This window comes from Rhinatrema bivittatum, chromosome 6 (genome assembly GCF_901001135.1).
Source record: "Rhinatrema bivittatum chromosome 6, aRhiBiv1.1, whole genome shotgun sequence".
NCBI lineage: Eukaryota > Metazoa > Chordata > Amphibia > Gymnophiona > Rhinatrematidae > Rhinatrema > Rhinatrema bivittatum.
In genome coordinates this window covers 112,259,288-112,283,437 of record NC_042620.1, presented here as the reverse complement: position 1 = coordinate 112,283,437, position 24,150 = coordinate 112,259,288, and the positions used below count along the sequence as shown (strand labels likewise).

General features: G+C 43.0%; 1 protein-coding gene across 1 annotated transcript in view; it reads left to right on the top strand.

Annotated features, from left to right (window-relative positions):
• LOC115093677 (neurabin-1-like) overlaps positions 1-24,150 on the top strand; it is a 476,950-nt gene that overhangs the window by 261,642 nt on the left and 191,158 nt on the right. Inside the window, exons 10-11 of the mRNA XM_029605797.1 lie at positions 13,878-13,974; positions 14,052-14,253. Of these exons, the coding sequence (XP_029461657.1) occupies positions 13,878-13,974; positions 14,052-14,253 (299 nt within the window). The remainder of the gene's footprint in view (positions 1-13,877; positions 13,975-14,051; positions 14,254-24,150) is intronic.

Genomic DNA, 24,150 nt, shown 5'->3' with positions numbered 1-24,150 from the left:
ATCACCTCAGTGGGAACCTTGGTAACATCAATAAATAAGAGGGCAGCCAATAGGAATACATATTCATTCCTAACTGACCTGAAAAGTGTCAAATTATATCATTTTCTGTTAGTGCGCACTAACAATGGGTAATGCGCACTAACTTCCATTAGTGCACGCTAACACGATTAACTATTTTTTTACGATAAATCGAGGGAAATTCTATTGTTTCGCACTCTTTAACAATTAATGACGATATTAAAAATATCGGACGATAATTTAAATCGTTAAAAAACGATTCACATCCCTGTTAGTCAGTATCTGAATCCATTTTGAAAAATCTTCTTAGGGAAGGCTAAAGTTTTACATTTCTCTGAGGACAAGCAGGGTGGCTGTCCTCACACATGGGTAACAGATGGAGTCCAGTAAAGAACGTTAACATCAAAGTTTCTAGAAACTTTGAGCATGCCCTACTGAGCATTTGTAGACCTGACTACTCCCCCTGCATCCCATTAATGGCCCCCTCCTCAGTCTCATCTTTTCTGCTGAGCTTGCCAAGTGGCAGTTTTTCTTTCAGTTGTCGCAGTGAAAGTTTTCTGGAGTTGCACAAGCTGTTTCTTACACGACCTGCAGGTTGTTTTTCACCTTCTAGTTCTTTAGGTAGGTTTTTTTTCGTATTGTTTTAAGTCCCTCATTTTTCTGTTGGCTGCATGGCTCACTGGGTGTGGTGCTTCAGGGCATTAACAGTTTTTGAACCACCATTGAGTAATTATTCGACTCATTTTATCTGATGTCTCGGTGGCTTAGGTAAGTGCACCCGGTGCAGTCAGGTTAAGCTTGTCATGCCAGATAATCTGTGAATGTTTTGCTTGAGAACTGACCATGACATCTCAGGTTTCTCCCTTGCTGAGGCTAAAACCCTTAGAGGATGATATTCCTATCAAGTGCTCCTAGAAGCTCTTCAGGAGACTTTAACCTGGCCATTAGGCCTTGGAAGTATCAACATCGAGGGACCCAGGAACAGCACCAGCAACTGATAGGGCATTAAAGTAACTAGGAAGAATTAAGAGGCATTGACAGTGGGTTGATGCATGGTGCCAGGAGAAGAGGGTCATTCTGGTGGTAGCCATGAATTCCACCCACCACCAGCATTCCCTTGTGGAGAACTCATCCTCAGATATTCTGGGAGTCACATCAGTCTTCGGGAGTCCAGGTGACCGATTCATTTCTGGTGCCTAGGAATATGTGACCTCATCTCCTGCCTCCCAGTCTGTGTTGGCATTGGCAGTTTTCCAGGAGGAGCTGGACAGTAAGCTGCAGAAGATCTTGAAGCGCAAGAGCAGAGCAGAGATGCTTGGCATTGATATTGGTGTTGCACACTGGTATCCAGTGTCTTCTGGTGCTGTTGCACCAGTGAGAATGGCATTGACTACCTATTCACAAGTGCATCTTTCCAGCACAATAGTAGGGGAAGCTCCCCCAGTAAGGATGTTCAGACTGGCCCCCTTAGGCAACTGAGGTCTTTCATAGGGCATTTCCTGCTACCCGGGTGAAATCCTGATTCTCCCCATTATGTTCATGGAGTTTGAACAGGATAGTTCTGGAAATATAAACAGAATGACAGATGCCATTCTATTATAGGAGGAGGAGAGTCCAGGACCAGTTCATGGATCCCTCTATGTATATTGCAGTAGTGCCCATACATGAGTTCCTTCAGGTGACCCAGATAAGAATGTTGGGTTTCCCCTTTCTGCAACTCTTGTTAATGAGGCAGATGCGATTATCATGTCCAGGATTCGAGAAGCAACATCAGTCAGATCAGCCCTCAAGAAAGCCAAGAAGTATAGGATTCACTCTAGCACCCTTGACACAATTGGGAGAATGGTGAATTGGGGGGGGGGGGGGGGGGGGTCTATGCTCAGTGCTTACATAGCTTCCAGTCAGCCCTTCTCATCGCAGTACGTGAGATCTGATGCAAACCATGGAGCTGTCTGAGTAGTTTCTTCAAAGAAGTGCTGGATGGCAGGAAATGTTTGGTCTGTTTGATCTTTTGATGTCTTGAGTATTATGTAATGGAGAGAATCTCTTTGAGAATAAGATCAAGGAAGAAGTGGCTCAGTGATAAGACCACCCTGCACCCTTTCCCCTGCTCCCACTATTCATGGCCAGGGGGCTCAAAGAGAGAGGTGATAATTTTCTCACCTCAGTTGACAGCAGGATCCTTGCTCTCATCCAGGACAACAAAGGGCCCAAAAGCCACAGCCCAGCTAAGACCTGTATGCGGCTTTGATTGAACCAGGGAACATATAGCCTAGATTCTAGAGTTGTGTCTGAGAACCTTCCGGGTCAAGGGAAGCCTGAGGTTTTCAGCATAATCAGAAGAGGTGAGTATGTATTTTGGATACTTCTCCAAATTACCACCAAGAAGCACTTGGTCAGCCTCTCAGCATCAGGAACTGCTACAAGAGGAGCTTTCCTCTCTCCTGGAGGCCCATAGAGCCAAACCTGGTTCAATAGGAGTAAAAGGATGGGATTCTACTCAAAGTATACCCTAATACCTATGTATACAGTCATATCCTAGACCTGATTCTTAAACAAGTATCTGGTAAGGGAAGGCTCAAAATGTTTTTTTTAGACTCCCAGATTCCTTTTCTAGAACAAAGGGCGCTGGCTGTGATCCCTAGATCTAAGGGATGCTTACATCTATATAGAGGTCCTTCCAGCTCTTAGGAAGTATCTGATTCACAGAAGGGAATCCCTGTCTCCAATAGCATGCGCTATGTTTCAGCCCCATGACAGCACCCCACGTTTACATAATATCTTACAGTAGTGTTGCGACCTCTGCAAATTGGGGATGTAGATTTCCCTTGTTGGTTGATTGGTTAAGAGTATATTTCATGGAGGTGATGCAGAATTGAGCAGAATCATTTAGGTGTTGATTTGTTTGACATATCAGTAGTTGGTCCTTAATGACTTAAAATGTGACATTTCTTCACAGTCTGAGTTCAGTGGACTCTAAGATCTGTGGAATCCAGCCTCTTAGCACCTCCAGGCTTTGAGGGACTGTATCCTGTTGGCTGATTCATTTCAAATTCCTTTGGTTCAAATTGTCCTAACCACAAATGAGTCCAGGCTGGGTTGGGGAGCTCATATAGAGATCTGTGCCCAGGTACTCTAGTCTGCTCAGGAACTTTTTCAGATAAACTTCCTCAAGCTAAGAGCTGTAGGTATCCTCTGAAGGCTTTCAGAGTTTGATTAGCCAACGAATGTCTTCATCCAGAAAGGCATTTGGTTAGCTATGTTGTCAAAGAGGAATGGGTTTATATCTCCTATGGCAAAAATCTGTCCAGGTGAGCACTGGGCCATCTCCTACAGAATGATTTTCTGAGCCCTATATCTGGTGGGCAAGGAGACTGTCCTGATTGACAGATTGTCACATCCTGGAACCCCTCAAATGGTCCCTGGATAGGGGAGTAGCAGACCAGATGTGTGGAGCACACTCGTGATACTGCTATATCTCCTCTGAACAGAAAGGCCTCCAAACTTCTGTTACAAGAGAGAAGCATGATGCCTTCACCCTAGATTGGAGTCAGGGCCTTATGTAAACATATTGTCCAATTCTTCTGTGTGCAAGTCCTTCCGAAAAATCAGAAAAGATGGGACTGTGATCCTTGTAGTGCTCTATTGGTCAAGACAGATTTGGTTCCCTTGCCTCTGGGAGATGTGCATCAGGGATCCATTCATGTTGGAGGATTCTCCAGTGCTGATTCATAATCAGAGGTATCTGGCTCTCGCAACCTGGGAGTTGAGAGAGTAGCCTTGCAACTCCTGAATTTTTCATGTGTCTTGAATTCTGGCTTCCAAGAATTATTTCATCAGGAAATGCTATGGCTTGGTGTGAAGGGCTTTGCCATGTGGTGTGAACTAAGACTCTAGATCTGTTCTCGTTTCATGCACAAACTGATTGAGTGCCTTCTATATTTTTCTGGTTGAGAACCAACTCCGTGTTCATCTTGGTCCAAGTGATGCTTTTTACCACCATGCAGAATTTAAATGCATCAACATACATCCTTTAATTGTCCCACTGTGTCAAGATGACAGTTCTTTACTAGCCTCTGGACTCCTGTGAGCAGACTAATCTGACCTGAAATGTCGTATTTTTGTGTACGATCACTTCACAGTATGTGGAATTGTGGCTCCAGGCCCCAGTGACTTATTCACCTTATACAAAATTTTTCACAGTTCTATGCATGCATCTTGAATATCTGCCTACAGTTGTGACGTTATTGACATAGATGAACAGATGTTGCAATTCAGATTGCAAGGCAACTATTTTCTATCTAGAGCAGATTGAAGACCTATTCTTTTGTATTATTTGATACTAGTATGCCTGGAATTGCCATACCTGATCATTCTGTTTGTTCTTGGGATAGATTGTGGCTCCTTTTATTATACCCAGGCAGGCCTGCATCTGATAGGACAATGTAGGTTCAGTGTTACTGCCCATGCAGAGCTGGTAGCCCATTTGAGGTATGCATCTATAGAGGAAATCTGCAAAACTGCAACATAGCGTTTTCTCCGCATATTCATATTTCACTGCTGTTTTGACAGGGGCTCCTGATTCAACAGTTTTGGCCAGTCTGTCCTACAGGTATAGAGAGAGCCCAGCTCCATCTCTTTGGGGACTTATTTTGGCTCTACGTTGCCATTTAAAAAAAGAAAAAAAGTTAGGATGGCCTTTTGCCACCAAAAGCAGTTTCACCCGTTGGCACTGTTTTTGTGGTTGTGGTACCCAATTTGGTTCATGGCAGCCTGTAGCTTGGGATTTCCCTTGTTTGAGGACTGTCATCCTGCTTGTTCTTATAGAAAATTGAGTTATTTATCTGTAATGGGTATTTTGAAGACAGCAGGATGTCTTGTCTTCTCAAAACCCTCCCGCTGCCTCCTGGAGTTGGTTTATCATGGATTGAGAGGCCCTGCATGGGATGCAAGGGAGTGGTCAGGGCTCTACATGCCCTGTATGCTCAAAGCATCTAGAAACTTTGATGTCCATTCCATGTCTGGCTCCATTTGGTGACGATCCATTTGTGAGGACTGACATTCTGCTGCCCTCTGGGAACCCTTGTTGCAGGTATGTAACTGCACTAGACTGTTGGTCCAGTATAACCTCAGACTGGGTACAGACTTGATTTATTAGTAAAATCCACTGAATTGCCCATTGAGAGATTATCACTACGCCTCACAGCATCAGGTGCTACTTCCAAAGAAACACTCTTCCCTCTTGTAGACCAAAGCGATCGAACATTTCCCACTAGAAGTAAGAGGCAGGGAATTTTACTACCAAGTATTTCCTGATACCAAAGAAACATAAAGAGACTGTCCCATTGAAAGCCTCAGGGCCTTGAACAAGTACTCAATAAGAGAACAGTTCAAGATTTCTTTGGGCACTCACTTTTCTTCAAAAAGACTAGCTGTGTTTCCTGGATTTATTGAATGCATACACTCGTACAGGGATACATCCAAATCACAGGATGTATCTCAGATTTGTAGTAGGGAAGCATCACCCACGTCTTACCGCTCAGCCTTGCATCTTCACCATGTGTATTCACAAAATGTCTAGCAGCAGATGTAGCACTTCTAGGCCTGCAAGAGAGTACATGTGTGTTCTCAGGAAGTTGTGCACAAATCAATGTGCAAAACGGGGTGCTGGAGTTGCTAGGGTTAATTGTAAGTTATTCCATATCCCATCTGAGTTCATCACCTCGATTAAAATTCATAGGAGCTCCGCTAAACATGATGCAAGCAAAGTCCTTTTTACCAGAAGAGGAGGTCATTGCTGTTGTGGATATGAATAGTCATACATCAGCATGGGACATATTGAGCCTAATGGCATAAAACAGTGTTTGGTTAATTGTGTTTGGGTAATTGCCAGGATCTTGTGGCCTGGTTTTGGCCTCTGTTGGAAACAGAATGCTGGGCTTGATGGACCCTTGGTCTGACCCAGCATGGTAATTTCTTATGTTCTTACAACAACCTTGCCTCACAAATTTGCTACATTGTTTTGAGGGCGTAAATACATATGTGAATAAAGGTGAGCCAATTGATTTTGTGTTTGTGGATTTCCAGTCTTGAGAAACGACTTAGGAAATTAAAGTCATGGAATGGATGTAGTGTCTTATTGTGGATTGCCAACTGGTTAAAAGATAAAGCGTATGGCTAAAAGTAAAAATTTCTCAGTGGAAAAAGGTGAATGGTGGAATGCCCTAGGGGGGTTTGTTCTGGGACCAATGCTTTTTAATATCTTTATAAATTACCTAGAAATGTGAACAGAAAGTGAGGTGATCAAAATATGCCAGTGACACAATTATTCAAAGCTGTTAAATCACAAGAGGATTGTGAAAAATTGCAAGAGGACCTTGCACAACTGGGAGACTGTGCATGGAAATTGCAGATGAAATTTAATGTGGACAAGTGAAAAGTGATGCACTAAGGGAAGAGTAACACAAATTATGGCTACACAATGCAAGGCTCCACATTAGGATTCACCACTTAGGTAAAATATCTAGGTGTCATTGTTGAAAATGTTAATTTTCTGCTCAGTGTGTAGCAGCCAAGGAAGCAAATAGGATACTAGGGATTATAAGGAAAGGAATGGAGAATAAAAACAGAATATCAGAATGCCTCTCACGCTCTGATGCGACCTCAACTTAAGTATTGTATGCAGTTCTGGTCACCACATCTCAACTAAGATATAGCAGAATTAGAAAAGGTACAGAAAACCGTAACCAAAATGATAAAGGGGAAGAAACAAGTCCCTTATGAAGAAAGGCTAAAGAGATTAGGACTCTTCAGATTGGGGAAGAGATGGCTGAGATGAGATATGATAGAGGACTATAAAATGATTGGAATGGAATGAGTAAACGTTAATCGGTTGCTTTTTCAAAAAGTACAAAGACCAAGGGACATACAATGGAGTACATTTAAAACTAATAGGAGAAAATGTTTTTCCTAAACGCATAATTAAGGTCTGAGTGGAAGAGTAGTCTAGTAGAGCAGTGGGCTACGAATCAGGAGACCAGGGTTCAAGTGCCACTGTCACTCCTCGTGACCCTGGGCAAGTCACTTTACCCTCCATTGCCTCATCTACAAACTTAGATAGTAAGCCCCCTGGGGATAGGGAAATACGTACAATACCTAAATGTAATCGGCTTTGAAATGCTGAAAAAAGTGTGAAAAGCAGAACCTAAACAAATAAATCAAGGTCTGGAATTTGTTGCCAGAGAATGTGGTGGAAGCTATTAGTGAGCTCAGTAACCCACATTCCAGTGGGAGCACTGAGGAGAGGATCACCTTGCTGGTGGCTGAAAGGAATCAGTAAGTTTTTGCTTGGGACAATGTCTTTTTTAAAAGTATTGGGGCAAAGTTAACTATTTGGGAAAATTATTTAATGTGTTTGTGCTTTTAATAGTAAGGCAGCAAATAAACAAGTTAGACTGTATTTTTAAATGGTCAGTCAATAAAGCAGCTAGTAAGCAGTAGTTAGTGTGTTTATTTTTAAAAGTCTGTAAGGCAGCTAGTAAGCAGAACTGAGTGTTTGTATTTAAAAAAAAAAAAAAAAAACCCACAAAAACAAACCACAAAAAGTAGCCAGAAGCTAGAAATAAGCTAGGAGCAGTGTACCTAAGTAAAAAAGTTGAAAAGTTCAGCACAGTTACTCACCTTGGAAAAGTGTTGAGGTAGTGTGATTTGGTTTGAATAGGGACCAACATTTGTTAATCAAGAGAGCAGTGAGTCACTCTGGCTGACTAACTGAAGTTAGACTGTCTGGATTTCCCACCCCTCGCCCACCCACCCCTAGCTCATCCTCTAATTTATAGGCAGGTGCCGCTTTCACAAAAAAAAACAAAAAACCCCAAAAACTTTATTTAGAGTTTGATCAGACCCCAGTAGGCCACTACCAGACATATAGTTAATTCACTAATACATTTAAAGGACATTAGACACATTCCTACTCCCATAGCAACCTAAACCTTAACTAGGAAATGATCAAAATTGAGATGAAGGCAGCAGTCCAGCAGCAAGAGGGGGGCTTCCCAGTCTTTTTTTTAAAATATTTTTTTCTTTATTGCATGTTAACATTAATTACACAAAAATAATATTTGTGAATGGAGAAAATAGATGTAGCACATTTGCTAAATAAATAAATAAACTCAAGGTAACATCTTCAATCAGGTATCTAAAAACATATGGTCCATCTTTATAATAAGAATTCGGTGGGGGGGGGGGGATATTAATCAAATTTTGAGCGATCCAATATTAGGTAAAATGAAAAAAGAAAACAATGGCAGCTGAGAAATGCCTAAATTAAGCCTACTGTACTGTTAAGCCTCATTTGAATGTGAATCAATAAAAAAGTGGAGTTGAGACAGTTCGAAAAAGACATAAACTAAGTCAAGATATCTTACTACATATTTACAAGGGTACCGAAGTATAAATTTAGAACAAATAGCTAATGTTTCCATCCTCATTTCAATAAACTTTTTCCTCCTTTCCTGTGTCGACCGGGTGATATCAGGAAACATCCTAATAGTATAACCATAGTATTTTTTCAGTTCTCTTACGAAAAAACAGTCTCATCACTGTGTTGTTCTCTGTATTAAAAGCAAAGGACACGAATAAAGTTCCCCTTGTTGAGACTGTGTCTTCAGTTGATAGTTCTAGCAAGTCTGTAATATTCATCTGTGCTTGGGGTTCCACCTCTTTCTGGCCTTCTTCCCGTTTCTTTTGAGGGAGGTAATAGGCCTTTAAAATTAAAGGCAAAGCTTCAGAAGGCATATTTAATATATCTCTTAGCTATTTTTTGAATAAATCAATTGCAGGCATTTGGGGAATGACTGGGAAGTTTAGAACCCTTATATTTAAACTGCGGAGATTATTCTCAATATTTTCAACTTTTTTATTTAGCACTGTCTCTTGTTGAATAACATGGTGGTATTCACTTTCAACAGCTTTAATTTTCTCTCCCATATCACGAAATTTTTCATTCTGAACATCCAGTCTTTTCTGAATCTCTATACTTCGCAGATTTGCTCCAATACATACTTTTGATAAATTCACAACGGCTGCTTCAATGGCAGCCATAGCTTCCCACAAAGCTTCCACCGTAATCACCACAGGTTTTACAAGAAAGGGATTTAATGCTTGTTCTTGTTCTGACTCACCTCTTTCTGCGGCACCAGTCAAAGTGTCCCTTTCAATTCCCAGCGCTGGTGTATCGGGGTCGCTGTCTCTCGGCATTCGGGGCAAATAACCTCCCAGCTGAGGTGTTCGTCCTGCTTCAGCCATTCCCAAGCCTCTCTCCAGCTTGTGGCTTAGCAGCGAACTTTTTGGTGTTATCTCCCGCTTCTCACCATCTCGCTGGGGTGGGGACGGCGTCTCGGGCGCTCCGGGGCTTAGCGAGATTTCCTCTGCCATAGAGAGAGACGCTCGCTCCATGTCTCCCTCCTACGCGGCACTCGCTCCTCGCTGGTTCGGCGTTGAAGAGAAGAAGGTTGTAATAGCACTTTGTCGCAGTTCAGGTGCCTCAATTGCGGCCAGACTCTCACGGAGCCGTCCCTTCCGTTTAGTATCTGGCATTTATAAATATTTCTTACTTATTTCACTGAGGAATATGTTTTTACGAGGAGCAACATTCTCCCACTTCTCACTCAGCCGCCATCTTGGATTCCTCCCCCCGGCTTCCCAGTCTTTTGCATCGAGTGACACATGTATGATTTTTTACCCACCGGTGAGAAGTTGTACATGTGCATGCGATGCAAAGAGCTCCTGGCTCTCAGAGAACGAGTCCGATCTCTGGAGGCTAGAGTGGCAGACCTGGAGGAGCTGAGGCAGACAGAGAGGTATATAGATAAGACCTTCAGGGACATAGTAGCCAAGTCCCAACTTCAGACTGGCAGCCCTGGTGCTGCCTTGGAGGAAGAAGGTCTCATGATTGGAGAGCATCTACTAGGTGCAGGAGGAAAGGATCCTGTAGCAAGGACCTGCTCTCCAGGTGATGCATTGTCCTTTCGCACTGAGGATATCTCCTCAAGGCCTACTGCCCAGGAGGGAAGGGTTAGGTCGGCCGTCATAGTTGGTGATTCGATTATTAGGAATGTAGATAGCTGGGTGGCTGGTGGGCGTGAGGATCGCCTGGTAACATGCCTACCTGGTGCGAAGGTGGCGGACCTCACGCGTCACCTTCATAGGATTTTAGATAGGGAGGAGCCGGCTGTCGTGGTACTTGTGGGCACCAACAACATAGGAAAATGTGGCAGGGAAGTTCTGGAAGCCAAATTTAGGCTCTTAGGTAGAAAGCTTAAATCCAGAACCTCCAGGGTAGCATTCTCTGAAATGCTCCCTGTTCCACGCGCAGGTCACCAGAGGCAGGCAGAGCTCCGGAGTCTCAATGCGTGGATGAGACTATGGTGCAAGGAAGAGGGATTCAGTTTTGTTAGGAACTGGGGAACCTTTTGGGGAAGGGGAGTCTGTTCCGAAGGGATGGGCTCCACCTTAACCAGGGTGGAACCAGACTGCTGGCGCTAACCTTTAAAAAGGAGATAGAGCAGCTTTTAAACTAGAACAAAGGGAAAAGCAGACAGTCGCTCAGCAGCGCATGGTTCTGAGAGAGGTATTTTCAAAGGATACTAATGATGCATTAGAATTAGGGCATCCTGACAGTGAGGTTCCAATAATAAGAAAAGTAGTCCAAGTGCCTGTAACTAAAAACTCACCTGAGCTAAAAAATTCTAACGTATCCCTATCAATTAAAAAGCAGAATGAAAATATAAACAAAAACAAACTTTGAAATGTTTGTATGCTAATGCCAGAAGTCTAAAAGTAAGATGGGACAATTAGAATGTATAGCAGTGAATGATGACATAGACTTAATTGGCATATCAGAGACATGGTGGAAGGAGGATAACCAATGGGACAGTTCTATACCGGGATACAAATTATATCGCAATGACAGAGAGGAGCACCCGGGAGGCAGTGTGGCGCTTTATGTCCGGGATGGCATAGAGTCCAACAGGATAAACATCCTGCATGAGATTAAATACAAAATTGAATCTTTATGGGTAGAAATCCCTTGTGTGTTGGGGAAGATTATAGTGATAGGAGTATACTACTGTCCACCTGGTCAAGATGGTGAGATGGACAGTGAAATGCTAAGAGAAATTAGGGAAGCTAACCAAATTGGTAGTGCGGTAATAATGGGAGATTTCAATTACCCCAATATTGACTGGGTAAATGTATCATTGGGACACGCTACAGAGATAACATTCCTGGATGGAATAAATGATAGCTTTATGGAGCAATTGGTTCAGGAACAGACGAGAGAGGGAGCAATTTTAGATCTAATTCTCAATGGAGCACAGGACTTGGTGAGAGATGTAACTGTGGTGGGGCTGCTTGGCAATAGTGATCATAATATGGTCAAATTTGAATTGACTGGAAGAGGAACAGTTTGCAAATCCACGGCTCTCGTGCTAAACTTTAAAAAGGGAAACTTTGATTAAATGAGAAAAATTGTTAGAAAAAAACTGAAAGGAGCAGCTACAAAAGTAAAAAAATGTGCAAGAGGCGTGGTCATTGTTTAAAAAAAAAAAAATACCATTCTAGAAGCACAGTCCAGATGTATTCCACACATTAAGAAAGGTGGAAAGAAGGCAAAACGATTACCGGCATGGTTAAAAGGGGAGGTGAAAGAAGCTATTTTAGCCAAAAGATCTTCATTCAAAAATTGGAAGAAGGATCCAACAGAAGAAAATAGGATAATACATAAATGTTGGCAAGTTAAATGTACGACATTGATAAGACAGGCTAAGAGAGAATTTGAAAAAAAGTTGGCCGTAGAGGCAAAAACTCACAGTAAAAACTTTTTAAAATATATCTGAAGCAGAAAGCCTGTGAGGGAGTCAGTTGAACCATTAGATGATCGAGGAGTTAAAGGGGCACTTAGAGAAGATAAGGCCATTGCGGAAAGATTAAATGATTTCTTTGCTTCGGTGTTTACTGAAGAGGATGTTGGGGAGGTACCAGTACTGGAGAAGGTTTTCATGGGCAATGATTCAGATGGACTGAACCAAATCACGGTGAACCTAGAAGATGTGGTAGACCTGATTGATAAACTGAAGAGTAGTAAATCACCTGGACCGGATGGTATACACCCCAGAGTTCTGAAGGAACTAAAAAATGAAATTTCAGACCTATTAGTAAAAATTTGTAACCTATCATTAAAATCATCCATTGTACCTGAAGACTGGAGGATAGCAAATGTAACCCCAATATTTAAAAAGGGCTCCAGGGGCGATCCGGGAAACTACAGACTGGTTAGACTGACTTCAGTGCCAGGACAAATAGTGGAAAGTGTTCTAAGCATCAAAATCACAGAACATATAGAAAGACATGGTTTAATGGAACAAAGTCAGCATGGCTTTACCCAAGGGAAGTCTTGCCTCACAAATCTGCTTCACTTTTTTGAAGGGGTTAATAAACATGTGGATAAAGGTGAACCGGTAGATGAGGTGTGTTTGGATTTTCAGAAGGTGTTTGACAAAGTCCCTCATGAGAGGCTTCTAAGAAAACTAAAAAGCATTGGGATAGGAGGCAATGTCCTTTCGTGGATTACAAACTGGTTAAAAGACAGGAAACAGAGAGTAGGATTAAATGGTCAATTTTCTCAGTGGAAAAGGGTAAACAGTGGAGTGCCTCAGGGAGCTGTACTTGGATCAGTACTTTTCAATATATATATAAATGATCTGGAAAGGAATACAATGAGTGAGGTTATCAAATTTGCGGATGATACAAAATTATTCAGAGTAGTTAAATCACAATCGGATTGTGATACATCACAGGAGGACCTTGCAAGACTGGAAGATTGGGCATCCAAATGGCAGATGAAATTTAATGTGGATAAGTGCATGATGTTGCATATAGGGAAAAATAACCCTTGCTGTAGTTACACGACGTTAGGTTCCATATTAGGAGCTACCACCCAGGAAAAAGATCTAGGCGTCATAGTGGATAATACTTTAAAATCGTCGGCTCAGTGTGCTGCAGCAGTCAAAAAAGCAAACAGAATGTTAGGAATTATTAGGAAGGGAATGGTTAATAAAACGGAAAATGTCATAATGCCTCTATATTGCTCCATGGTGAGACCACACCTTGAATACTGTGTACAATTGTGGTCGGCGCATCTCAAAAAAGATTTCCTTTTCTTTTCTCCAATTTACATGTTCTGTTTTTCCTTTATTTGTTAAAATTAACTTGTAGCTTAGTATTTCCCCTCCTGTGAGCACTCTAGCATCCTGCTTGTCTTCAGAAAGTGAAGTACCTGTAGTAGATGTTCTTTGAGAACATCAAGATGTAAGTCCTCAGAGAACCCACAGACCTCCCCTAGGAGTTGGCTTATTATTGTAATTAAAGAACTAAGAAGGTCCCTGCATATTGCTCATGATGCAGGACAATCTTACACATGCTTAGTGGAGGTTTGAAAGCTCTAAAAGCTGACATCAAAGCTTCTTACTGGGGCGCTGTCTGATGAAATCACCCACTTGTGAGGACTTACATCCTGCTATCCTCAGAACACTTGCTGCAGGTAAGTAACTTTTGCTGTCTTAACTTAGCAAAAGCCAAGATCTAGTAATTTATAAATGTGTCCTTTGAAATATTTTGCTGCCATCAAACTGCAAGAGTATAATTTACAGTTGCTTCAAGAAACAAATTGAACTTTTTTATTGTGGGCCAATCTTTGTGATTTATTACTTAGTAGAACAGACACTGTGGTAAGATTGAAGTTTGTGATGATAGAAATATATTATTGTAGAAACTTCATAGCATAACTGTACTTTTTTCAGAGAAATAGAATTTATGAAAAAAGAAGAGGATCATAAAGAAATTCTTGAAGTAAAAGAAAGGAGGCATACAGAACAACTTAAAATATTACATTTCCAGGTTAGTTAATTATATGAAATATAATTTGCACATTTCAGGTTTGCATCTGTCTTAAAGTAATGTCCTAATATTTGCAGATTACAGAGCTTGAAAACAAATTGCATTTAAACAAGCAAATACCTTATGGGATTTCAAGTGGTATAGTTATAGAAATGGAAAATGAAAAATCTCTTGAAAAAAATCCAGTATTATTGGAGGACCACGCAAGTTTACTTGAAGATCCAGCATCAATAGAAACAGAATTGGAACAGTTGGAACCTACTGACATTCTAATAACTGGTAAGTAAATGTTTGAGTAAAACACATCTCTTTCTATGTAGTGATAAATATTCATTTAAAAATATAAAATTGCAGAAAATGTATTGTGTAATTGTTGCCTTCTCTTTGTAGCAGGTTTTCCCAAACTTGTTCTGGTGACCCCACAAGCCAGTTGTGTTTTCAGGTTATCCACAATGAATATGCAGATCAGATTTTGGAATCTTTCTAATACATGTAGTATAGAAAGTAATTAAAATATGCTAGATAACTTGAGAAGGAAAAAATATTAAAGTTAAATGTGTTTTCAAAATTGTTGGACTTCTGTGTTCCATGCCCTTTAACTTGGGGTTTATCAGGTATTTTCTCCAATGTGTATAGCTCTATATTGTATTTACCCTCAAATAGTACTTCAGAACAATCAACTTTTGGATTCTGAAAATCAGTAATAGATAATACTTTTATTTTTATGGCAGTGGCTTTCATGATGGATCACAAGGTAAGTTAGTCTCCAGGTTGAGGCATCTTTAACAAAAGAAGCACTATTAGGAAGAATAAAATTCAGGCTCAAATATGATTGGAAGATTTCTGTAGCTTGAAGCAATTTGTTAGCTTTAACTATATAAATAAATGAAAGGATGTTAGTTTTAAAGTACTCCAGCATTTAAACTGTTCACTAGTATTGGAAAACCCTAGAATGCTAATGGTAAAACATGAGAATAAGTTGGAGATATTGTGTGGCAATAATCATCATTTTAAAAAAATGTTTTATAGTATTCTCCAAGGATAAACAGGATTGCATTCCTTACATATGGGTGACATCATGTGGAGCCTGCCCCAAAACTTTATCTAATGTTTTATGTAAGGGCTTCGCCTAAAAGTTATTGTTCATTGTGAACCGATGCGATGTGTGAACGGACATCTGCAGGTTATGCTTTATGCTTTATCTCTCGGATTTCTTTTTTATTGGATGACAAGGGAATAGGATCGAGGAAGAGCGCTCTATATGGTCTGCATGGATTTCAGCAAAGCTTTTGATAAGGCCCTGCATAGGAGACTTGCGAATAAAATGAGAAGCTTTTGGAGTGAACGCCAGATGTTGACATGGATTATAAACTGGTTGACTGATAGGAGACCATGTGTAATGGTAAATGGAAGAGGAAAACCATGTTAAATGGAGTGCCATAGGGATTGGCATTGGGATTGGTTCTATTCAGTAACTTTGTGAACAGTATTGTGGAAGGGATAGAAGGTAAATTTTGTCTATTTGTGGTTTATGCTAACATCTGCAACAGAGTGGACACTCCTGAAGGAGTAGAGAATGAAAAGTGATTTAAGAAAGCTTGAAGAGTAGTTGAAGATTTGGCAGCTGGGATTCAGAACCAAGAAGTACAGAGTCATGCATCTGGTATGTAGTACTCTTTGGACCAACAGAGGTATCTTAGGGTAATAGTCTCTGGCAATTTGAAGATGGCGAAGCAATGTGACAAGGCAGTAGCTAAAGCCAGAAGAATGCTGGGCTGCATAGAGAGGAATAACCAGTAAGAAAAAGGTTATAATGTTACAAGTCCTTGTTGAGGCCTCTCCTGGAATACTGTGTTCAGTACAGGAGCCTGTATCACTAAAAGGATAGAGGTGGTTCAGAGAAAGGCAACCAAAATGGTGTGGGGTCTGTTTCTGAAGACCTGTGAGGAGAGGCTGAAAGATCTAAAAAAGTATACCCTGGAAGAGAGGAGGTACAGGGGAGATATGATACAGACTTTCAGATATCTGGACGGTTTTAATGATGCATGAACTTCAAACCTTTTCTGTTGGAAAGGTATTAGTGGTAATGAAATGAAACTCCAGGGGGAGTGACTCAAAAACGGTCAGGAAATATTTCTTCACAGAGGGTTATGGTGGAAGCCTGGATTGCCCTTCTAGAGGAGGTGATGAAGACAAAAACAGCCAAAGAATTCAAAGGGGCGTGGGATAAACACTGTTTATCCCTAAAGGCTAGAGGACGGAAACAAAGAAAATGATGCATGGGGTTTAACTTGCTTTTGCAGCAATTACTGTCCTTAGCAGAAGGCATGCAGATTACTACCCTTAACCAATATGCCTTGCTGCTTTTGCAACTGCAACATCGCACTCTCCACTTCGACAGGGGGAGTAGGAAGGGGAATTGGATTCAGATGGCAACCAACATGGGCCATGACTTTTATGGTCTAGGTTATGAGAAAATTTACAGGATTGCTTCTTCAGCCAAGTTCATAAGCAAAGCATGTCAAGTAGCATTGTCTGAATTTTCAAGAAGATTCATTGCCCAGTAAAAATGTTGCTAGCAATAATTTATTTTATGAGTATCATAAGGCTTGGGGATAACCACACGGAATGGCAGTTACTGTCCTTAAGAGAAACATGGGGGTGACCTGCATGGAGCGGAAGTTACTACCATAAGAAGCTTGATGAGCAGACTGGATGGACTATTTGGTCCTTTTCTGCTGTCATTACTATGTGACTATGTAGACCAGACCTGGGCAAGGGGCGGCCCGCGGGCTGAATCCGGCCCGCCTATGGTCTGAATCCGGCCCGCCCACTGCTGAGAGCAGACGGGGAATGAGGCACTGCTGCCTTCCCTTGCAGAGGGAAGGCAGCAGTGCCTCATTCCCCGTCTGAATGAACTGCTGCCTTCCCTTGCAGAGGGAAGGCAGCAGTTCATTCTCCGCTCCCTCGCTCCCCGATTGGCCGGCCAATCGGGGAGCGGAGAATGAACTGTTTTTTTTTTACAGCGTCCGGGGGGGGGGGGGGAGTGACTCGAGCGAAGGCACACTGCCCGATTGGCCGGTGCCTTCGCTCGAGTTTCTTTCCTACATATGTCACGGAGTTTTTTGCCGGTCCGCGGCGCGCGCTCCCGGTCTCTCCCGCTGCCGTTGCCGCTGTGCTGTCTCACGTTCAAGCCCAGTGGAAACGGCAGCGGTGTTGGAAGAAGCTATGGCACCCGCGGCTGGGCCTTTTCTTCTTCCCGCGCCTGCCCCTCCCGTGACCCGAAACAGGAAGTGATACAGGGAGCGGTGCGCGGGAAGGAGAAAGAGCCGTGCCGCGTCGGCTGCAGCATCGGCCCCCGAGCAATTGAACCAGCCGGCAATCGAGAAGAGAGTCAGCAGCATGAGCCTCCCGCGGCCGAAGGGATTCTTCTTTCTTGGCCTGCGGGGGCTCATGCTGCTGACTCTCTTCTCGATTGCCGGCTGGTTCAATTGCTCGGGGGCCGATGCTGCAGCCGACGCGGCACGGCTCTTTCTCCTTCCCGCGCACCGCTCCCTGTATCACTTCCTGTTTCGGGTCACGGGAGGGGCAGGCGCGGGAAGAAGAAAAGGCCAGCCGCGGGTGCCATAGCTTCTTCCAACACCGCTGCCGTTCCCACTGGGCTTGAAAGTGCTGACAGCCCAGCGGCAACGGCAGCGGGAGAGACCGGGAGCGCGCGCCGCGGACCGGCAAAAAACTCTGTGACATATGTAGGGGGAAGAGGAAGTGAGTAAGAGAGAGTGAGAAGCAGCCAGCCAGCCTGTGTGTGATTGAGTGGTCAGAGAGCTGATGTGTGTGTGTATGTGAGAGACAATGAAAGTGATTGCTCAGGGAGATGACTGATGTGTATGTGAGAGTGTGAGGCATTAGTCAGGGAGGTGACTGGTGTGTGTGTGTGTGTGTGAGAAAAAGCATGGAAGTGAGAAGTCTGGGTATGTGGGAAAGCATGAGCATAAGATGCCTGGAGTTGTGGGAGTGAGAAACCTGGGTGAGTGTGCATGCAAGAGAGAGAGAGACTGCTTGGTAAGGTGACTGTGTTTGTGAGAGAAAAAGACTGGTGTGTGTGCATGTGAGAGAATGTGATTCAGGGAATGAGAAGCCTGTGCACGTGGAGAGTGAGCATGGAAATGAGAGAGACTGGTGTGTGTGTAACAGAGAGAAAGTGATTATGGGAATGAGAAGCCTGTGCATGTGAAGAGAGTGAGCATGAGAGTGAGAAACCTGGGTGTGTGTGAGACACAGCATGGGAGGGAGAAGCTTGTATATCTGAAAGAGAACTTGGGAGTGGGAAGCCTGTGTGTATGCATGAGTGAGATCAGGTGACTGGTGTGTGTGTGTGAGAGAGAGAGAGAGAAAAAGTGATTATGGGAATGAGAAGCCTGTGCATGTGAAGAGTGAGCATGGGAGTGAGAAACCTGGGTGTGTGTGAGACACATCATGGGAGGGAGAAGCCGGTATATCTGAAAGAGAACATGGGAGTGAGAGACTGGTGTGTGTGTGTGAGAGAGAAAGAAAGTGATTTTGGGAATGAGAAGCCTGTGCATGTGGAGAGAACAAGCATGGGAGTGAGAGACTGGTGAGTGAGTGTGTGTGTGAGAGAGAGAGACAGAGAAAGTGATTATGAGAGTGAGAAGACCATATATGCAAGTAGAACACGGGAGTGGGAAGCCTGTGTGTGTGTGTGTGTGTGTATGGCATGAGAGAAACTGTTCAGGAAGGTGACTGGTGTGTGTGTGCCAAAGACTGTTTGGGAGATGATTGGTGTGTGAGAGACAGAAACTGGTCATGGGGGCATGATTGGTATGGTGTGTGTGTGAGAGACATGGGCACTAAGGAAGAGGACCATAAGTATAGAGCTTAGCTTCTACTGCTGCTTCTGGTGTGTGCCATGGCCTGCAGGGAAGGGGAGTAGGAGAGCTGCTGGAGGGGGTAAGTAAAGGTGGCTTTAAGTTTATTTTTCTTGACTGCCATTTTAATTGTATGATGTCTGCTTTTTTGAAATATTTTATTGGTGTTTGGAGAATGTTTAATAGTTTTTATGAGTTTTTAATTGTTGGATGTTATTCTGTTCATAGCTATTTAGAAACATTTATTCTGCTTATTAGTATAGTTTTACAATTATTTCTGTTTGGGGGATCTATAGCTGCTTGTTAGTTCTGTTTTCCTAATAAGAGGTGTATTGGTGTTTAGGGTCTGATGTAATATTTGTAGTGTTGCCTTTTCATAGATAGGGTTGCTCCTGTTTGAGTGTATTCCATAATACAAGTGTAACTGTGTGCAGATCAGTTTATGTGCATTACTACAGATCCTGGGAGTATGTTAGGTCGGTTCTGTGTCTGTTACCGAGATGAGATATTTTGCTAGCATGTAAGCGTTTGTATCTGTCTTATTTGTTGTGTTTTCTCAGAGGACATACATTGGTGGTAAACTGCTGTCTTTTCATAAGGAGGGCTATTGAGAACTGAGTTAATTATATTAGTCCGGCCCTCTAAAACCATCCCAATTTCTCATGTGGCCCCATGGGAAAATTAATTGCCCACCCCTGATGTAGACTGTATTTTTGTCCTCGGGTAGGCATTTTGTGAAGTTTAAGTTTCTTTATTTTTTTTTTCTTGACCATTGATGTATCAATCTGGTTTTGTCCAGCTTTCAAATCCTTTTTCGCCTTGGTTATTTTTTGGTGTGATGCCTCAGGAAATCTGTGGTTTAACTGCCATCTGTGTGACTGGGTTAGGTATGTTTATCCCTGTGTTTGATGGGTGCCTCACTTGGGGGCAGAGCACAGTGTTTCAGGCTGCTCTTTCCTTGAGGTTATGACACAGACCATCATTCTCAGAAGGAGCTTCTTGTAGCTTTTTGGGAGACCTTAACCTGGCCTAGTGGTCATCATCAGTGTCAGAGGCTTAGGTATTGAAGGAACCAGGATTCACCGACCGCCAATGATGAATCGACAGGGTGGCAGTAACCCTCTCGCCACTTCAAATGAGGCATCAGCATTGGTGATGCAAAGAAGAGGGGATATTCTGACAGTGGCCACAAATCTCCCATATTGTTCCCATGAGGAGGGGAGGTCATTTGCTAGTCTTGGGAACTGCATTAGTCTTAAGCGGTCCAGGTGCTAATTCACCTTTGCCCAAGAAGACATAGCCTCCCCTCTTGCCTCCCAGTCTGCTGGTATGGATAGTTTTCAAGGAGGAGCTGGACAGTAAGATCTTGAAGGTTTGGAGCACAGGAGCATATTGGTGCATGGGCATAGACATCAGTTTAGATGCAGATTAATGTTGTGTCCCTACAAGTGCTGATACTTTGCATCCTTTCAGCATAGCACTAGGGATGCTCCCACAGTATGCAGATGTTTGTGCTAGGCTCCACTGGCAATGCAACTAGCAGCATTGCGTGCTGGCTAGCAGGTCGATACAGTAACATGCGGTTAAAGATTCCCCGTCTGTAACGTGCTGGGAGCGCACAATACAGACGAGTAAGGCGATCCAGCGATAGTCTCCAGTTTCACGCGTCCTTAGCGCTTCGTAAAATAGACACATAACCCTTTCCGCACGCAGCATGTATATGATGTGTAAATGAACGAATTAGCTGTATAATGAAGGAATTAGCTATTCCCCTCAGATACTGTAACGGGCGCTGATATTATCTCCTTAGTAACCCGCTGTTTTGCCGCGGCCTTAACGTGTTAGTTTACCGCCTCCCCCTAGTAGGTGTTAGGACTGTGAGTCTAGTAACAAATCCATCGACACCGCTTAAGATACTCAAAAACAATAAAATACAATAAAAAAAAAAGCGATACAGAGATGATCGAGAAAATGTAATGCTGTGGGACACAAAACCTGTCAGAAAAAAAAATAAAAATTTTTAAATACCTGTCGGAGGGCTGCGTGGGTCCAGGCGGCCGGCGGCGGGAGCCGGGGGGCGGATGGTCGCGTGTTAAATCTAGGCCGGGTCGCACAGACGCGCATTCATCCAGGCGGAGGAGCCGGCGGCAAAAGCCACCGGCTCCTCCGCCTGGATGAATGAATGCGCGCCTGTGCGACCCCTGCGATTCGGCGCTCAAGGCGTGATGTCACGACGCCCGACGTCACGGCATATGACTGCCTTGAGCACCAAATCGCAGGGGTCGCACAGGCGCGCATTCATTCATCCAGGCGGAGGAGCCGGCGGCTTTCGCCGCCGGCTCCTCCGCCTGGATGAATGCACGTCTGTGCGACCCGGCCTAGATTTAACACGCGTCCACCCGCCCCCGCCGCAGCCTGGAACAGGCGCCCACCCGCCCGCGGCCTAGATTTAACACGCGACCACCCGCCCCCCGGATCCCGCCGGCCGCCTGGACCCACGCGGCCCTCCGACAGGTATTTAAAAATTTTGTTTTTTACACTTCCTGGTGCCTGTCATTTCAAATGACATTTGAAATGACAGGTACCAGCGCACCCAGGTTACTGTATAGGCGCTGTATTAAGCGCCTATACAGTAAAATGGGTTGCGCGGGCATAACCCTTCCCTAACGCTTCACAGCCGCGGCATGCATTTGCATGCAGTTAGAAGAGAGTATCAGGCGCTAGGTCAAGAGAACTGTGCGTGCGGGGAGGAAGGGTGCGCCTGACACTGCCGCACTGTTTCTACCGCGGCCTTACAGTATCAAGCCGTAGGTGAGATCCAGATCCACACCCTATAATACCCATCAAGTTTAGACAAGGTAATCCTGGGGGTAAGACTAGATCTAGGACTTCTCTGATCAGGATGGGTTGACTCATGACCCTCAGGAAGAGGAAAGGTCTCCTCCAGAGTGACTCCTCTGTGAATAGCTTTGTGAAGAGAATGACATATATATGCCATTCTGTTTGATTTGCTGAAGGAGGAAGAGTCCAAGTCCAGTTCATGGATCCTCCAGGGATTTGCAATAATGCCTTCGACAAGATCTTTTAGGAAACCCAGATATGGGGTCTCCCCTTTCTATGGGAAAGTAGTAGCCTGTAGTGTTCGATTGTACCCTCCATAAACCTCGAGTTTTAGAACCCTTTGCATAATTAGGAGGAATATTTATTTATTTATTATTTTTATTATACCGAGTTTCATGATAGGAATCACATCAATCCGGTTTACAATTAACAATGTGAGTAAAGGCAGAGAGTAACATAGTAAAACATTTCCCAATATGTATCAAGGGGTTGAACTCGATGCTTGCATAACCTATCGGCCCTTCAAGTGCTAGTGTATGTGAAGTCTGAAGCAAACAGGGTTTATCAGAGCAGCTCGCTCGAAGCATAGTGACTTTGTCACTAGTGAACAACTGGCATGTGTTAAAATGCATGGTTTGTTTGACCTTTGACATTTTGAATATTAAGTAATGGAGAAAATCGAGGAAATAGTGGCATGGTAAGACCACTGCACACTCTCTCCACTGCTGCTCCAGACCAACCACCTACAACTAGGGGACTTATAAGTGGCGAACCAAAGAGGGAGAGATTCTCTTTGCCATCCCCTTGTCTCCATCAGCAACAGGGCCCTTGCTCTCACATTGGGAAGTTGAGGACCCAAAAGTCGAAGCCCAGGTAATATCTGGCACGGGGCTTTGACTTACACTGGAATCTGAGCTATGCTTTTCCCAATTATGTGTCTGAGAACCTTCCAGTCGAGGGCAGGCTGAGGTTCTAATTGAACCACTGGCTAAGAGTAGTCTCAAAACACAAATCAGGGAACTGTATTATGAACTCTGGTGTCTGGTAGCACTGTTATGAGTAATAACCATCAATTGGTGATGACTCAAGTTAGTGTTTACCATTTTTAATTTAAACCAAAAAATGCCATGTGAAAGTGCTCGCCAAAATTTTTTTTAATAGTCTTTAATGTTTTGTAAAAATCCTTTAAGATATAAAGGTAATATCATATTGTCGTCGATACTCTCCTTCCTTAACAATCAGCCCAGCTCATATGCATGTACCTTCCCAAGAATCTCTTCACTTGTTTGATTGTAATACAGTAAAATCACCACTTATTATTCAAAGTAAATTCTAGCAAGGGCTGGGGCTAGGTGCCTGACACTGGCAGTGTTTCAACAGGAACTGTATGCTTCAGGGACAAGGAGAGCTGTATAAGAAATGAAGCAAAAATGTTTACAATTTCAACTCCATCAGTCGCATACCCTTTTTGCAATTGACTTTGTTTGGATTGTTGGATGGCGTCTGTGTCAACCGTGAAGGTATTTAAAACATAGTGGACCAAAATGAGGCTATGACGTAAATTAAACCTCTTAAGAGGCAGACCTAATATCTGCTAAAGTTTTCTAATATGTCTGTTTTGAACCTTGAGAATCCTCTCACAAGTTCTGTCACGTCCGCTTAAGAACTACTGTCCAGTGCTGATATAGTGAAAATGTTCCATGCAATAGTGGTGTTAATTTATACTGATGATCTTATTAAAAAAACAACCACCAAGACATGTTCAAAACTGTGGTCTCTTATCTTTGCTATTCTATACGCATGTTACAAAAATCAATAAAATGCTGACCAATCTATTTCCTGATTCAGCTCATTCGGAACCACTGTATTCCAAGAAAAAATAAATCGTTCCATTTGAATCAATTTCAAATTGTGATCTCCACCTCGTAGAGATTGAGAGAGATGGAAAAGTGCTGCTGAAGTAAGATCCTCTAATTGATGGGTGGCGGTCCGCCAGTGTTCAACGAAAGGTGCCCCATCTCTTTGTGTTTTGATGAAACTTAGATGTTCTTGCACTCGAACCTTGAACTTGAGGGTAGTTTTTCCAATATATACTAAATTACAGGGGCATCATAGTGCATATATTATATTTTCAGATACACATGTTAAATGTCGAAAATAGAATGGGCAACGTCCCAGGATGTCTAATGGTTGTCCTTGATATGTGCTGATAAACATTACATTGGCTGCATCTAAAATGTCCAAATTTGGAAATATTTTCGCAATCTTGTTGGGGGGCTGGCAGATATGAATGTACTATAAGAACTCTTAAATTTCTGGCTCTTTTAAAAGCAAAGATTGGAAGCTCTTGAAATCAGGTGTGTCCGTAATAGGGACCAATATTTGATAATGCTGGATCTGAGACATGTATGAGGTGCGACGGGCAAAACATAAACTATTTTGTCGTCTT